Source organism: Raphanus sativus, chromosome 6 (assembly GCF_000801105.2).
Source record: "Raphanus sativus cultivar WK10039 chromosome 6, ASM80110v3, whole genome shotgun sequence".
Classification (NCBI taxonomy): domain Eukaryota; kingdom Viridiplantae; phylum Streptophyta; class Magnoliopsida; order Brassicales; family Brassicaceae; genus Raphanus; species Raphanus sativus.
Window position 1 is genome coordinate 47525522 of NC_079516.1, and position 17841 is coordinate 47543362.

General features: G+C 36.3%; 4 protein-coding genes and 1 non-coding gene across 5 annotated transcripts; 3 read left to right on the forward strand and 2 right to left on the reverse strand.

The window, feature by feature from the left end:
- Window positions 1-809: 809 nt before the first annotated feature.
- LOC108812005 (transcription repressor OFP16) lies at window positions 810-1953 on the forward strand. The gene has a single exon (XM_018584134.2). It carries the CDS (start codon window positions 913-915, stop codon window positions 1621-1623), a length of 711 nt encoding a protein of 236 aa, XP_018439636.1. The 5' UTR covers window positions 810-912; the 3' UTR covers window positions 1624-1953.
- A 2172-nt stretch (window positions 1954-4125) lies between these two features.
- TRNAN-GUU (transfer RNA asparagine (anticodon GUU)) lies at window positions 4126-4199 on the forward strand. The gene has a single exon. It is a non-coding gene; the product is annotated as a tRNA-Asn (tRNA).
- Window positions 4200-4301: 102 nt separating this feature from the next.
- On the reverse strand, window positions 4302-6585 carry LOC108806254 (heat shock 70 kDa protein 8). Its single transcript, XM_056990012.1, is given in 3 exon segments — window positions 4302-5567; window positions 5569-6143; window positions 6402-6585. Coding segments are annotated over 2 exon segments (1668 nt in total). The 5' UTR covers window positions 6138-6143; window positions 6402-6585; the 3' UTR covers window positions 4302-4468.
- A 5162-nt stretch (window positions 6586-11747) lies between these two features.
- Window positions 11748-13541, forward strand: LOC108833688 (uncharacterized protein C24B11.05). Its single transcript, XM_018607098.2, has 8 exons — window positions 11748-11904; window positions 12018-12083; window positions 12154-12251; window positions 12344-12381; window positions 12476-12563; window positions 12669-12881; window positions 12976-13041; window positions 13125-13541. Exons 1-8 carry the CDS (start codon window positions 11871-11873, stop codon window positions 13305-13307), a joined length of 786 nt encoding a protein of 261 aa, XP_018462600.1. The 5' UTR covers window positions 11748-11870; the 3' UTR covers window positions 13308-13541.
- A 3261-nt stretch (window positions 13542-16802) lies between these two features.
- Window positions 16803-17810, reverse strand: LOC108833690 (uncharacterized). Its single transcript, XM_018607100.2, has 2 exons — window positions 17709-17810; window positions 16803-17390 (listed from the first exon to the last, which is right to left on the reverse strand). The coding sequence occupies exon 2, from the start codon at window positions 17338-17340 to the stop codon at window positions 16927-16929; it is 414 nt and encodes a 137-aa protein (XP_018462602.1). The 5' UTR covers window positions 17341-17390; window positions 17709-17810; the 3' UTR covers window positions 16803-16926.
- Window positions 17811-17841: the final 31 nt, after the last annotated feature.

The following is a 17841-nucleotide window of genomic DNA, read 5'->3' on the forward strand; positions in this document are numbered from 1 at the left end:
GAAATTGTGAAGCATAAATATGATCCTCACTTGTTGGTAATTTTAGCCATTGTCAGTGATCTTTATGTAAAAATTAGCAGAGGCTTAACTGATAATCATATATATAGGCTAAATATATTTTGAATGTCTTTACAGAAAAAATAATCAACCCCAATGATCTGATCGGTTGGACCAGTGATAACTTGACTTGGCCTTATCGTCCGGACCACACTTGAGGGGTACTCGTACTTGAACTAACATCTTTTGGAATTTACGCCATGATGAGTGGACCTATTTAGGTGATGGATGAATTTTCCTCCTCGTGAGCTTTTTTGTGTAATTTACGCGGACAATCATTCTTCATGTTTTGCATATTTTACAACTCTATATGAATAAACTAAACCAAAGTAAAAAAAAAAATACTAACATTCACGAATAAAGAAATACCTCCCCATGTTAAAATGCAGCTTTGTATGTCAGAGTCCAGAAAAAAAAAAGTACATAGAAACAAAACTGTAAAGTATAAAGCCAAAAGAAGGAAAGAAAACTAAAAAGCAATATCTGACCTTCACATTCACTCGAACGTACAACACCATTTTAGTGTATATATGTTTCCAAATTCTTTTTTGAATCTACTTGGTTAGCTTTTCATCAATACAGATGTAAACTAAGGATCTGTAGCTAATAACATAACAAGTACATTTAGTATGTTCTGCAACTCGCAACACAGGTGCATGTGGTGCTGATTGGTGAACATAGTCAACATTCAGAGTCTTGGTAGCTGCTGCATAGTTACCATTCTTGAAAATGAGAGAATGAGATTTGTAAATTACATAAGTACCCTTACATCTTAATGAGTCATTACATAAGCCAAGAAGTCTAATTGCTCTAGAACATTTATTCTCTTAACTCGTCTCTCTTTCACTCTAAAAAATGCCAAAAATCATGTGGAAGAGTCTCCATCTTTGCTTCCCCTCAAATCTCACCAAATGCTACTCTTCGCCGTGCCTTCCTCCCTCGGCCGCCGCCGGTGAGGATGACGATCCTAGCCGTCCCTCTATCGTTCTCATCAACAACTTCAACCTACTCTACCACAATAATGACCACAAAAACCACCCTGCCGTTGACTTACCTTCCTCATCCACCGCCACCACCACCTTCTCCTCTTCAGCCACGTCATCATACGAATCCGAGAGTCACGACATTTCTCCTGAATTGTCCGCGGCTTTCGCTTCCCGTCGCTTCTTCTTCTCTTCTCCTGGCCGATCAAATGCAATAACCGACTCACCGGAAACACGGTCAAGAGACCTCTCTGATAATAGCGACACTGCCACTATCAACCCAACAAAGAAAAAGAGCTACGACACTACCGTGAATACCACGAGGCTTCTAACCGGAGGTTCCGCCGTGAAACAACACGTATACTCACCGGATCCGTTAACTGACTTCCGACGATCAATGCAGGAGATGATTGATGCCGCCATTGACGCCGGCGATCTTAGCCATCCCGACGACGGTTATGATTACTTGAACGAGCTGCTTCTCAGTTATTTAGCGCTGAATCCAACCGACATGCACAAGTTCATCATAAGGGCCTTCTCCGACACCATGGTCTCACTCTTGTCGGAAGAACGTCGGATGTGATGACGCAGCCGCCGCCTAGATTAAAAAAAATGATCGTGTAATAAATGACCCACGTGATTTTATTAATTAACTCGATGGACCTAACATTTTTTTTTACATTATCGTCTTCAAGGAAGAGAAACCATCTCAGAAAACTACTATCAAATTTATCTTTATTTTCCTTTTTGTATTTTGTATGTTTTTATTTAAAAAAACCTCTGTTTCGTAACAGAGGTAAATTAATGTTTTTGCATGCATTTACGACCCAAGATGACCAAATGTAATTATTGTGTAACGATATTTGATTTCAAGAATTATTGAGGTGGCGGGTGCATATTGCTTTTTTATTTATTTTTAAAACTCGTTTTCAAATTATTGTATGATGAAAAGGATTGGAAAAAATTGAGAAAATGATAAGGATTTTAATATAGTAATATTTTGGAATGGATATTGTAAATTTAGATATTATGTTGTCGAAATAAGGACAAGAAACGTAAAAGACTTCTAACATGTTTGGATACTAGACATACAATACTAGTATGTACCAAAACCGAGATATAAAAACACCACTCGCAACCCATGGTCGAGACTCGTGAGTGAACAGAAAATTCAAAACATATTTATGTGTTCAATTATGGGCCAAAAACATTATAATTGGAAGTAATTGTCTGATGAAACGGACAAAACTTGTTTTAGACAGTTTGCGGGGAGCTCCAAGTCGAAATCAAATAAGTAAATATTTTTTAATTAATTAACTTATGAATTAACAAAATGAAAGCTAAATACGTCCAAAAAACTTTATGCGAGGAGTTAAAATTGAACTTGGTTTGATCAATGGAGAATAAAGTCTTGTAGACAGCAAAGTATCACCGAGTTGCAAAGCTTGAGGCATCGATAACCTCACTAGCTGCTTATATTATATCAAGGCATGGATCTTGTTATTAAATATTACTATGAGTCATACCTTAGTGAAGGAAAAAATAGTTGCAATATTAATTGGAATAGACATGCACGATCAATGTCTTAAGACATATTTATACTTGTTAGTATATTGCAAGTGACTGACCACCAAAATTCAAGCCCGCATAATTCATGTAATGTTTATCTAAGTTCATAGTAATATTTATAACATTCCCTTTCAAATTCCATCAGAAAATAAGTTAAAGTTGCATGGATATATATTTAAGAAATCAAGGAATGATACATGTCTGGCTTGTACTTGACTTAAATATTGAGATCTATTCGTTTTTGCTTCTTTCCATTAGATTTAACACATAGCACAATGTGAGACAAAACAAAATAATTGCGAATCCTAAGAGACGGATGTTGGAAGGTCCACACTCCCCCAAATAAACTATATAATTGTAGTCAATAAGTTTAATATTTAACTAAATGAAAGTATTAAAATGATAGTTGGTTTAGGTAAAAAATAAGACAATACCTTTTGTCTTATCCACACTAATTAAAGCATCTAACCCTCTCAAATGCAAACAAATACACATTAATGCCTTCATTACGAGATGATAAACTGAAATCGATTTGAAGTGTTACGTACAAATACAGTTTTTCTAAAGTAACCTAATAATACTTTGTTTTTTTTTTTTGCTAAAACTAATACTACTTTGTAGTGGAAAAATGTTTCTACGATGAAATAAACATGTCTTCTAGTTCATGATTGCGCACATCTAATCTCATACTAGTAGTCTTGTGGAAATGTGGAAATGTGAATGTGGGTTTATTTGCAACTAAGCTTATTTTGATTTTATATTTAGAATTTTAAATAATAGTTTAAAAAAATACGCCATAAATAATAGTTTTATATCTGCATAAGTTAACGACTCAACTTCTACAATAACAAGCAATCTTAAGTAAACTAATCGAGTTGGTAAATGGTGCCTGGTTTTATGCCGCTTGTCTCCAACTCTGCCCAACCACTTGGTTGATAGGTCAATATAAATTTACGCTATAGTATACATAATTTGAATTAGTGTAATTTCCTTTTCTGAACCCAAAATTAGTGTTTTGTTCTATCTATAAACACAGAAACAGAGTTGTACTCTATGCCATCCAAAGTCCAAACCAACCGCTCTTCAATTATACCAGAAAACAAACATTAACCGATATTTTTCTTCATTGTAATGCGAAATCTACAGTAGTCAATAATCATGTAATATTCAATCGATATTTTGTATAACTCTAAAAATGAATCCTTGATTTGTTAACAAAATTTCAGCAATAAATAACTAAAGTTCCACACGCTTACCTAAACACATGGGTCAATCTAAGATACGAGATCAGAATCGAGACGGAACAAGTAGAAGTTTGTGACTTGTGCGCACACATATGGACTTCTCTTACCTACTAATCATAGAAAATACAACTTGATACAGTCGAACAAGACGGCCGTCACGGCCCCATGAGGCATGGTAAGTATCTTTACGAATACGCCCATGAAAGAAAACAAAAATGTATCAAACAATACGAAACCAAGAATAAAATTTATATAGATGTCTTGTCATCAAAGCTGGAATAGCTCAGTTGGTTAGAGCGTGTGGCTGTTAACCACAAGGTCGGAGGTTCGACCCCTCCTTCTAGCGTTTCATTTTTTTCACTCACCTAACTGACATCTCAACTTCAGAAAATAAAGGCCCCTGAAGCTTGGTTCACTACAGGTGTCTCTGTCCTTAACAAGAAGAAAATATCCAAGACTCCGTTTATTACTATATCACACAATCTGTATAACATTATTACTTCATTACACATACAGACACTGTCACCAAGTTTCAACACAACAGACTCAAACACACACACTCTTTTTGCTAAACGATCACATAAAAAAAAACATCTCTTCATTCAAACTCACATATCACTTCCTCTGAAGAGTAACCAAATCAAGAGCAGCTCCAAACTTGGCATTCAAAGCTTGAGCACACCAACCATGTCCATCATCAACCGTCGGCATCCTCACTTCAATCACAGGCACCACAGGGCTCTTCGACCCCGGCATCAACACCGCCGCAAACACCCTCAAAGCATTCGAAGCATCGATGTCCATACAAACATTAATCTCCGGTACCCCTTTACCCGCCGGCGGGATCCCAACGATCTTGAAATAGCCAAGAAGATGATTCTCTCCAACACTCTCTCCTTCCCCTTCGTACACAACGATCAAAGCTTCCTTCTGATCATCATTAACCGTAGTGAAGAAGAGGTCCCTACGCGCAGGAACCATCGTGTTGCGTGGTATCACGGCCACGAACCTGTCTCCGTTGACTCTGACTCCAACCGCGAGAGCCGTGGCTTGTATAGTCAAGAGGTCTAAGCTCCCGAACGGATCGTGTATCCCCGACGTCACGGCACCTTCCAAAGCAGCTCCTCTAACCGCAGCTTCCAAAGGATTCACTTCCTTGTAAATCTCTTCCTTCCTGCACACGTCAGAGACGATAGCTCTCACTTTAGGTATGTAAGAACACCCTCCGACCATTATCACATCGTCTATATCATCAACGTCCACTTTAGCATCCCTCAGACACTGCACAACAAGTCTCTCGCACTCCTCGAACACTTCCCTGTTCACTTCCTCAAACTCCGACCTATCAAGAACCTTGCAAACCACGTCACCGTCTCCCAAATCGACTTCTATCTGAACACTCTCCTGCTTCGACAGCCTGTGAACAGCGTCCTGCGTCGCCACACGTAGCGACCCCGAACCTTCCTTGCTCGGCGGAGCGATGTGTCTCATCGTGTTCTGTAAAACGTCTTCTCCTCCGACCGCGCTTCCCGCCAAGGCTTTGATCTGCGAGACACCACCCGCGGTTGCGGTAACCGCGACGTCGCAGTAGCCAGCACCCATGTTGAATATAACCGCGAGCCTCTCGCTCCCGCTCCCCATGCTGTCGTGACTAGTCATCTGCTGCTGCTGCGCGTACAGCAACGCGACAGCTGTCGGCTCAGGCATTATTCTCGGCGCAAGCTCTCTCGATCCTAGTGAGCTGGAACCTAGAGAAAGACACGGGAACCGTGAGCACCACGTTTCTCACGGCGCGTTTCAGCTGAGACTCAGCCATCAGACGCAGCTCCACGAGGAAGATCGCCAACACTTCCTCAGGAGTCGTCGATCTCCACGCGTTGTTTACCAGCGCGGCTATGAAAGGTCTGACTCCGATGTCTAGGGTTTGAACGAGAAAGGGGAGGTTTTTGCTGGCGTGGACGACGGGGTCGGTGTCCACGCGGCCTATGAGGCGTTTCATGTTGAAGACGGCTGCTCCGGTTAGCATCTCTTGCTCGTGCGCGAGCTGGTTGCTCACGCCGCCCGCGGGGACTTCGTCTTTGAACGTGACGAAGGATTTGATGAGCTTTTGGTTTCTCGTGTTGCGCAAGATGTGGACTTGGGAGCCGTTCCAGACGGCTATGCTGCATTGGGATGTGCCGATGTCGATTCCGACGGCTATTTCGGGTAAGGAAGGAGATGATGAGGACTTCTCTTCTCCCGTGTTCTCGCTGTCTGATGCTACTGTGTATGCTTGTTCTGCCATTTTATCCTGTTAAAGACAAAATCAACTACTTAACTTTTTACCAAAAAAAAAAAGACAAAATTAACACAATCAATTTCATTACAAACTAAAAATTGTTTTAGTTTCCGTCACTCGAAACATTCTAAAAACAAACTAAGGCCTGATTCAGACAAGGACTGAAACTAATTTAACCAATATGAACTGATTAAGCGAGAACTAAGTGAAAGTCATATTTGGAAAACGCAGAACTAAGTTAACAAACCCCCAAATGAAGAAGAGACAAACCTCTGATTAAAGGAGAGATCTTTTTCACAAGTGAGTTTGTGATTGTAGGTTAATAAGAAGACAAGGGGTTCGTGGAAGAAGTTGTAGACAGAGTTTAGAAGGTGCGAGAGAGAGAGAGTGAAGGGATTGATCTTCTAGAGCTTCCTAGAGAACTTCGGCGGTTCTTAAAACGGAGGAGGGAGGTTTTCTTTTTCTTATTTAATTTGCCGACCGAAAAAAAAAAAGAAACAAATATACTTTATTTGAAAACGGGCCTGCTTGAAGAAACTAAATGGGTCGAGTTAATGTGGGCTGGGCTTATAGTAGCTTTTTGGCCCAACTTACGATTATGGATCAATTATGTTTACGATCATGATGGATCAATTATGTCATTCTTCTCTGGCTCCACTGGTTCTTTTGTACAATTATATGGTAACTCATCAAATGAATAATTTAAGCAAATGAATCTTAATTCAATCAATTTGTGTGGTTGTTTTCTTGCAAGACTTCCAAATGAAGGGAAACAAATATCATTGATTTGGACATAAATAGTTCTTTAACTGTCAATCAATTCGTGTGTGTTTTCTTGATTTCTTGCAAGACTTCCATATGTCATTGATTTGGACAGAAAATAGTTGTTGGCATTCTTCTCTGGCTCCAATAATTTGTTCTAAAATGATGATTTATCAAATGAATTATTAAAAGGAATGATAATACAGTATCATAGACGAATCTTTCACGATAGAAGATGCAGTTGTATAAAATGTCCAACCAATAACCCAACATCTTGGTGACATCTCTTGATGGGAAGTGATGTCTGAGAGAGGTCCACCGTCCACAGAAAATTAAAACCAATTAGGATTTTTTTTTTAGAAAACCAATTAGAAGATTTCACCATTTAACATTTAAACCAAACTAATCATAATCACGGTAATTTTTTCTTACGCGACAGATTCACGGTATAAATTGTGCTTTTGAGAGTGGGACAACTTTTATCTTTTCCACATTGCGTTGTATTTATTTTTGACAACACGCAAATAACTTACCAACCAAAAAACAAAAGAGTTGATTACCAAATCAGACATTTTTTGCTCTTTTTTTACTTCATTAGACACTTTCCACTTGAGGGACACTTCTCACCTCTTTCTCCTCATGTGTTTTTACCGAAATACCCATCCGCTATGGTTAAGGTTCTTTATAGATGAGTTTGTTTTATTAATATTTAATTCTGTCAGCTGTGCGAAAATAAAAAAAGAGCATACGTGTTTCTTTCATGGCCTAACAAAGAGTTTTTTTTTTGCCATAGTGCATCCATTAGTTTAGATCTATAGAAAAGTAGATTTTTATAAGGGCCACAAAATCGTAAATCAGAAGGTCAATCCGACGGTTCACGTTATTGTAATTTTTTTTGAAGTTATCCCATTCTATATTTTACTTCATTATTTTCTTATCTAATACATAATAACATATATAACATACAAAATAAAAATGTATATTTTTTTCTCTTTGTTTTGACATCCATATATATATATATTGATATTTTGCAAAATTATAATTTGTTAAATAATTGTTTTGTGGACATAAAAAGTGTGGATGGAGAAAACATGAACCGAAGAAGTGGAGACATAGAGTGGAGAAGAGTTTTGCTTACTAAGTAAATATGGATAGAGGAATTGTGTACACGTAAATGGTGTTGAAACTCAAATTTAAACAAGGCTACGTATTAAGTGTCTGTGGATGGATATTTGTGGACAAGCATGCTTAATATTCATGTACATATGTCCATGTGGACGGTAATATGTGGACGGTTATTTGTGGTCGAGATTACAGCCAGTGATCAACACAATTATTTGGTTTCTGCAACCACAATTTTAAACCAAACATCGAACCTAAATCAAAAACTTTCATGAATTTTATGGTTGTACTTTTACTTGATAGTCAGAAATGAAATTCCATCAATCTATATACGCATCCCAGCACCTAAACGTACTATTATCTTGCAAACAAAGCACCAAAAGTCTAACAAACATGCAAGAAGAAAGCTGATACTAAGATAAGACACATTCGTCCCTAAAAGTTGATACTAAGATAAGACACCTACTAAGATAAGACGCATTCCTAGCCTTGGTAGCATTCTGTCTCAGCTGATCAATAGCACCATCCATGAAAGTATCCACACATACTGAACTGGTTCGTAGCGTTTCTTTTGATGGTAATAAGCATACTTGGTACATGTTGTAGTTTTACCAACACCTAAACATTATTAGTCAACACAAGTTTCAATACCAGTGTTGTTATCGGAGCCTAAAACATACTCATAATCAGATTTTTGGTAATCTTATAATACAAACAAAGAAAAGAATCTACTAAAGTTAAAGCTTTACCTCTCTGGTATTCTCGAACTTTAGGACAAATTGATGCAGGCTGATGTGACGCCGATGGAGCTGGCTGTTGAACTGGCTCCCAATAGAAAACCTTACAACAACAAAAACATATAAGAATTGATGAAAACACAAACAATTTACACAAGAACTGATTTCATAAGCTGTAATAGAAAACAATTGAAGCACAATAACAAGATCGACCACAGGGGCTCATAGAGTAACACAAGCTAATAAATTAACTTACACGTTTCCTCTTCCATGGTCATCTTCAGGTCTAAGAAAGCCAGGTCCTTCCCCTTGTTCGAGACTCAAATTTAGAGGAAACATCTGGTTATGAAACAAACACATTGTAAAAACTTATTTGTTTGTGGATGTGGACATCAGAGTAACTGTTAAATATGATTGTGGATATGGACATGAACTGGTATATGTGGATCTGTTTTTAGGACACAAATTCTTGACCCTAAAGATCAAAACTTTGAATAAAAAAACTACAAAACCCATGGACTCGAGAAACCCAGACAAATTCTAAAAAATGGGAAGAGAAAAAACCCTAGAATTTTGTAACTGAAATTGGCCGGGAATCGATTAATTATCGTAAAAATTGAAGCTTTGTATAAGAAGACAAAGCAACCGATCGAAACAAACCAGAGGTTGCCCCGTTATCTAACCTGAGGAAGACGGCGGAGTGTCTGAATTCGGGGAAGCACCAGACTTCTTCTTCGCCTTCGTCTGAGATGACTTGGAGTTCTTTTTCGCCATTGTCTCTTGTCTTCGTTGGTTACAGATCGAGAGAAATTAGGGATTTTTTGAATTGGGGAAAATCAAGTAACATGAAAGAGAGAAGAGTCGACTGCCTTGTTTTGTCCGGCCAAACTTAAAAAAAATAAGAAAATACTGAACCGTGGTTAGTATTGCTTTAGTTAGGTTAGTCTTGTGTAGAGGGTAAAGAAGACTTTAGATAGACATAATGTGCTCCTCAAGTGGGAACCGTCTGATGGTGTAATTCCAAAGACAAAAAGTGTCCTGGAGTGGAAAAAAATCAAAACAAAACACGTAAAACTATCGAATCATATCCTATCAACGCGTACGATAGTGCTACTGTCACGATATATTTTCTCTACAAAGGCACGTGTATTTTGTGTGGAAATTTGTGGTAGTGACATCTTATTTGAATTTCATAAAGGTGATAGTTGTTAAGAAGACAGCTCTAAAAGCCTAAGCCATGTGACTAATGGCATTTCATTTGAAACTCCATCGAATATTTATTAATAACGATCGCGTAGCCTTTATGTTTGGGTTCATTTTTTTCTGGTTTAGCATTCTTTTACAAATGAACAATAACAGTAAGGAAGCGACATACGGTGCCTAACCAACATCAGCTTCCGGCCGTTAAAACTTAAAAATCATTAAACCATGAGCGGCCACGGGCACGATGCAGAATCTTGGTTATCGACTACGATTCAAATAAGTTGAGATATTTTAAAATGTTACTATTATGTAGATTTAAACAATAAGTGCATGCTAAATTGCTAACATTTATGACGCAGAAAACAAATAATTCTAAAAATGATACACAGAAACAATTTAATCACGGGCTGGTCCATTGACATGTCAAACTTCTCTAAATAATTAAAAAGTTTGGTCCACTGAGTTCATAAAAGTATGTTGGAGAGATTTAATCGTGACAAAAGGACGTAGATTTTGATTCCAGACTTGGTCGGATCCACTCTAGTTAACTATAACAAGAAAGTGAAATTAATTACTATACGATTCATATATGAAGTGAAGAGAGGAAGATCTTGGTTACATTGGTAGATACAGTGTGATTATGGAAGTATTACAAACAAACTCTTTTTGTTAATTAGTTTTTTTTTTTATGTAATCAGAAAGAGATGTGAAGAAAGAAATGTGTAGATCATTTAAGCACATAGATGACAATATATTTTTGGTTGGCGTGTCAATACTCAAGACCAGAAATTTTAAAATCGGATCGACTCAATGGTTAGACAAGATATAATCATGAACTGATCTAATGTACGGACTACTGAATCTCAAATCTATTAAACTGAGTAAAAAGTAAAAACTGTTAAAATTATTAAAAAATAATAAAACAACACTATATATAAAAAATAGTTTATATTTACAATATTTTATATTTGATATTTATTTAATTTTAGTTATCTATTATATTTACTAATATTACTTTAAATTTATGTAAATACTAAAATATATTGAATTAAATTATTGAATTAAATTATTGAATTAGGTTTTAATCTGGTCGAACTATATTGAACCGTGATTCAAGTATTGTCCGGTTCAACTTCCGGTGCAGTCTTATAAACACTGCTTAAGACTTAGGACACTTGGTCTTCTAAAACAATTTACAATCATTAGTGGAGTAATTAATATTCATGCTCGTTTTTAATTTCTCTCGCCTTAATTTTTTAACCTTAAGTAGTTATTCTTTACCTATTTGGCACCAAGGAAAGACATATGATTGATTTTCTTATTCATGAAAAGGTCAAAGTTTTATAGCATATAATACAAGTTTACGTATTTAATGGACCAGATATTTTATGTACACATTGTAAGTTTTTTTTGTTTTACTCTATAAACCATAGTATTAATTAGTACTTTCTTGATCACTGAAACATGGTTCTAAAGACTTAACACTTAAGGTTTTGAAACTCTTTAATTAAGAAAATGCATTCATATTGCTAATCAAGATGGAATACGATCGGTGCAAGAAAGAATCAAGATAGAATATGATTTGATTAACATCGAAACATATTAAAATGTGACTACAGACTTTCGAGAATAATGTGTCATCATTTGTCAAAAAAAAGAATTGAGTATTCAGATAAAATAGACACGAGAAGGATATGAACTATGAGTCAGCAGTCGATATCCATGATTAAAAAATAGATTAAAACATTAAAAACCATGCCTTAAAAACTAATTTACACAAATAAAAAACGACTCAGCTTCCTATAAATACCCTCCAAAGTCTCCCTTTCTTCTTGCCTCTTCCTCTTTGTTTTGTTATTTACTCCATTTTCTCAAATATTGAAAACAGTATTTTTGCTTACTTTATTTTCTTGTAATGGCTTCCTCCCCGATCAACTGCCTCATTTTCGGTAAAACTCAAATACATTTACAAAGCTTATATTATTTGTTTTTTTAACATGCTTATATTATTTGTTACAAAGCAGTAAAACTCAATCTTGGTGTTATTTGTAACTGTGATCAGATTTGGATGACACATTATACCCTCTGAAAACGGGAATAGCTCCAGCCGTCAAGAAAAACATCGACGGTAACTAAACGGAAATTTACTTTTTTTACTAATTTCACAAACATTCGGTTAATTATATATCCCTTGGCAGATTTTCTAATGGAGAAGTTTGGATTCTCTGAAAGTAAAGCTTCAAGCCTAAGAGTTGAACTCTTCAAGACTTATGGAAGTACTCTCGCTGGTCTTAGGGTAATTTCACTTCTCCATACTCTTGTATCTTAAGAAAATTGAACTTAAATGATTTCTCATTTCTTGTCTTTATTTTCATATATATTTTGTAGGCATTAGGTCACGATGTTCATCCTGATGAATATCACAGGTAAAAAAATCACCACGAACACATATAATATACCATTTGTATATAATTTGTTCTTAATACGTTATGTTGTTTTTCCTGATAATTTTGGTTGCAGTGTCGTGCACGGAAGGTTGCCGTATGGTTCGATCCAACCTAACAGCAAACTACGAAACCTTCTGAACAAAATCAAACAGAGAAAAATCGTAAGTTCATTTATTTAATTTTTTTTAAAACATAACATGAATTTTTATTTAGTTTCATAGTTTGTACTAAAACGAGTAAATGATCTTTTTTTATTGGGTCATCAGATTTTCACGAATTCAGACAGGAACCATGCGATGAAGGTTCTTGAGAGATTGGGTTTAGAAGATTGTTTCGAAGAGATAATCTGTTTCGAGACAATGAACCCGAATTTATTCGGGCCAACAACCCGACCCGATGAGCATCCCGTCGTGCTCAAGCCTTCGTTGACCGCGATGGATGTGTGCATTCGTATCGCCAACGTTGACCCTCGCCGGGCGGTAATAATCTTATTTATTTAAATTATTTACTTCTTTTCACCTTGATAATTAGCTCCACATGTATCGTATTAAACTGCTTTATTTGTTTTAATAGGTATTTTTGGATGATAATGTCCACAATATTACCGCCGGCAAATCTGTGGGGCTTCACACAATCCTGGTAAATTTTTTATTACATCCACAGTCCTGGTAACTTTTTATTCTATATGAAATTAATTTTTTTCTTCTATATTGGTTTAAAAGGTGGGAAGATCAGAAAAGACTAAAGATGCGGATTATGCAGTGGAGAGTGTAACTGATATAGCTACAGCGGTGCCGGATATTTGGGCGACGGCTACGAGCGGATGCGATGACGGCGGTGAGAGGATCAGACGGAGCAAGAGTGAGCTTGAAGGTATGGCTTCAATCACAGCCGTCGGTGCGTGACGTGCGAATCGTGGCCGTTGGATATTTTAACGTTTAGTGGTTGGGATTGCACAGATGGCGTTAAATGTCTAAAATGCATGTGAATAAAATAATAGAGGTGGTGGAGGATATTAATATTCATCCCATCTGGACACCAAATGTGAATACGCAATGACGATGTTAATGTATGATGACAGTGACGATGTTTACATTTCGTTTCTTTTAATCAAATGTATAAAAATAATTTTCGAATAAGCCTTAAGATTTTATAGTTTTCAATTTTTTGTTAATTACCTGGCATTATACAGAAGATAACCTTAATTTATTAAATGCATAATAATATTTCTTTTTGCCAACAAACGAAAAAAATGCGTAATAATATTTTAAAAAGCATATTCGGTGACTATTATTTTATCAAATCATATATAAATACATAGAATGATGATTGAATAGGTTATATATTACTTATGTGATTTGATTTCACAAAGTCACGTTCCTCTATATTATAGAACTAGATATGTATCGGACCTTGTCTATTGTCTGGAGTAAGATTCCGGATCAGTCAGGCCTGATGACAACGAAACAAATCGGAACGATGATTATACATGTATGTTAACGGGCTCGTCGTTGGTTGAACTGCGTGTCTTTTTAAGGCCTCTGCAGTGATTAGTTCTTTCATTTATACTATCCTTATGTCAAGCCAAGCCTATATTTGAAGAGATTGGTTCATTTATACTAATCTTTATGTACATCGTGTTACTGTTATGTTTTCTCTTAACTTTTGAGTATATAACCTCTCCTTGATGCATTATGTGTGTTGTGGACAGTCTTTCATTATTTCTATACTACTATTCAATTTCCGAATTTGCGGCTTGCTGTGTTGATACACGAAGTCCTGCATAGCATAGAGACAAATTGGCAAACGTGTAGTTCCTTCCTTATTTGTCTATTGAAAACTAGTGTTTGGTAGTAGTACCTGCTACATTTGCTCTGTTTACAAAGTTAATTATATGATTTGCAGCTAACTAAATCTTGAATGAGTCGTGATAAAGTGATCCGCTAACACCTTTTTTATTTATTTTATAGTTTGATTATGACTTGTGAGTTACTAAAAGAATATAAATTTTGTTTGAAACAGAGAGCTGAAAACAGTAAACAGTCCAAACTAGTTACTTCCATGCCAAACAAGATACTCAAGTTACTTTGGAAACGTAAGGGAAAGAATAATTCGTGAGATTTTATATATTGACAATCGAAGCAATTGCTTACGTATAAACCTTTTCATAAGCTTTTACAAACGAGTGAAATTTTTCTACAAACTTGTTCAAACCACGATCTTCATCACATCACTAGTTTCCTCGTCTTTGTAGGTTCTCTTGTGAAGCCCTGACCGCGTCTCTGATGAGCCTGACGAGGTTTGCAAAGAATCATATCGATTGTAGACGCAGCTTTAGTTTCATCTTCTCTGATCCTCTGCCTCCAGAGCTGAAGAAGGGCTGTTGCAGCATTGCAAATTGTACAGTCTTTGTGCTTGGTAAGTCCCTGAAGCCTCTCCATCATCCTCCTTGGCTCTTGAGGTTTTGGAGTGACATTCATCTTCATGAGCAACGAGATAGCCTCGACGCAGCGAGACGCGTCTGCTTTGCCGGAGATAATACCCTTAGGGTTGGCCAAGTCAGCCGCTTTCTTTGCTGCTTCGAACAACTCCACCATCTCCTCTGTTTTAGGGTTTTGGCAAGCAGCGACCCTCTTCGGAGGAGGAAGCAAGGTTTTGGTTGTAACCTTACCATTACCATCTTTGTCTTTGATGTCTCGTTCCGTTTTTGCAAGCAGCGTCTTTGTCTTATTCTTCTTGGGATTGAAAGATTGGTCTTTTCTTCCATGTCCGTAGAGAGTGGCCAACCATGAATCGAACAAGGACTGAGACACTTCACAGATCTTAGGGCTTTTATGAGTTCTCAGAGTCTCCAACCGAAATATCGACTCGGAAAATCGTTGAATATCGCTGACGGAGAGAGACGCGGACTTCAACCTAATCAGAACATCAACACATCGTTCGATGCCGTCTATGTTTCGTGTAAGGTAAGTGGCTTCGATGGCTGCGGAAAACAAAGCTTGTAAATCATCAGACATCTCCTGCGCCGTCATCTTTCTTTCTTGCGTTGTTGTCGTTGAGTTTCAGATGATTTGTGTGATCGAACTATGGAAAAGAGGTTTCAGGTAACGAGAAGAGCTTAGGGCTTCGAGTGTGATTTGTAAGAGCGGAATAAGGAAAGAGAGTAGGTGAGAGAGAGAGAGTTGATATATATAGGGCGAGTGGGTTCTGTATGCTGTAACTAAGAAAAGGAAATTTTAGTAACTTAAGATCCAAGCAACTTCTCTCAGTTTCTTTTTTCTCACCCCAAGGATAGTTTCGTCTAAATCTCCTAAATCAAATTTGAACCATACACATTGTTGTTAGAAGCTAATTAAATCCGAGATCAATTCATAAAATTATTCTATTTTTGTTTGTTTGTTAAGGTTAGGGAACTAAATTTTGTTAAGCTTTTTAATACCCAATCTTTTTCACTACCCAGTTTAATACCCTAACTAATTATTTTGTTCATTTTAATATCCAAATTTTTAAAACTGTGTCCACTTTAATATCTGAACTTTATTTATTTTAATTAAAATACTAATAAGTTTCAAATAAAATTTTAAATTTTTTTAAAATTTACAAAATAAACTCAGAAAATTCTAAATTTTTTTTGGTGTTTGAGAAATAAAAATAACTAAATAGTGTAAATTATTAAATTTTGTGATAAAAATTCTAAGTTTTAAATATTGTATTTAGTTTGTTTTCTGAAATAAAAAAGAAATTTATTTTTATCATTCAAATTCATTTATTTTTTGAAAAATAATTTTTCCATGGTTTATCTACCTTCTTTTCTAAATCTTAAAATAAAATTAGAATTTTTAATATTTTATTCTTAGATTTTTGAGATTTTATTAACTTTTGTTTGAAACTTATTAGTATTTTTATTTAAATAAATAAAGTTGGGGTATTAAAGTGGGTACACTGTTAAAAATTTGGGTATTAAAATGAGTAAAATAATTAGTTGGAGTATTAAACTGGGTAGTAAAAAAGTTTGGATATTAAAAAGCTTAACAAAATTTAGTTCGGGTATTTTTATGGAATTTTCCCTTAAGCTTACTATGACTACAAATAATTTCAAAATAACTTTTTGTTATTTATATAAAAGTTTTTTTAAGTCGAGTAAAATCACTCAATCTCTTCATGGTTGTGAGTTTCCTTTTGATTCTTCAACGCTCTCACTCTCTCTAAAATGTCTGAACCAGCTGTTTTGTCTGAAGCAGCTGCTCTGTTTTTCAAAAGTTGTTTAGTACAAATAAGATGCAACATTCTCTTCAAAAACAAAGACCCACTTTGAGTTCTTTTGAATCCTTCATCCCTCTCACATAGATTTCTGCTCTGTTTACTTTAATGTAAGCATCACACAAATTTCTAAAGAAGAATAAGAGAAATTGTTTTGTTATTTTTTATATCATTCCCAAAAGGATCCATCAGACTACAACAACAAACAACAAACACAAGTGCAAACCTTCATGAGGGCTCTAAACTCAAAACTCTACATTTGAATCAATCATCGCCATAGGCCTTGAAACAATACCGTTCACGGTAAGGAGCGTTGAAGAAAAGATCAGCCTCTAACCATTTCGGGTACCGAACAAGATCTCCAGCCAAAAACTGCATAAACCTCTCGCTGCCTTGGGGAACAACACGAACCTCTCCTTCTTCAATGTAAACCAACTGATCAACCTGCCAGTCCCACGGCAGTTTGCATTTCCCAGTCCTCCAAACTGACCATCTCGAAACCCCGAGCTCCTCTAACCGTCTCTGTGACACTTTCCGTTCCACTTTAACGTTATATAGCTCCTCCAACGGTGTCTGCATAGAAGTTACTTTAAAGGCTCTCTGAAGGGACATGTTATTCGTTTTCTTGCATTGAGTGAGAGATCCAGGAAACGGTGTGGCCATTATAAAACTTGCCATAGCTGCTTTTTTTTCCTTCTTAATCCAATCTTGTTACACCGAGTTCGGATCTGCGCATAATATCGAGAAGAGACATTAGAATTTAAACCCATAATGAAATTTAACATAACACATAATGAAGGTTATGGTGCTATTTACGAGTGAGTCGTTGAAAAGCTTAAAACTCTATCATCTTATCAAAGACCACAAGGCAAAGTAAACGCACGCATTCAAGAGAATTGGATCGGAGAATTGAAATCTCTCCACAATATTTAGTCGGAGAAAAATCAGAAAATACACCGAAATTACAACTCAAGAAGCCAAGAAGAAGGGTTGTTAATTTCAAAGCATAAGACAAATTATACTTAATTACAAATCTGAATTCTTACCGGAGAAGAAAATGGAGGGAGACGGAACTGTGTCCGAGTGAGACTTATGTCGCTTCCAAAAATTCTTAAACCCCTGAACCAGACATGCTTATCCATCTATCCCCCGACTTTATGATGTAAATCATGAAAACAG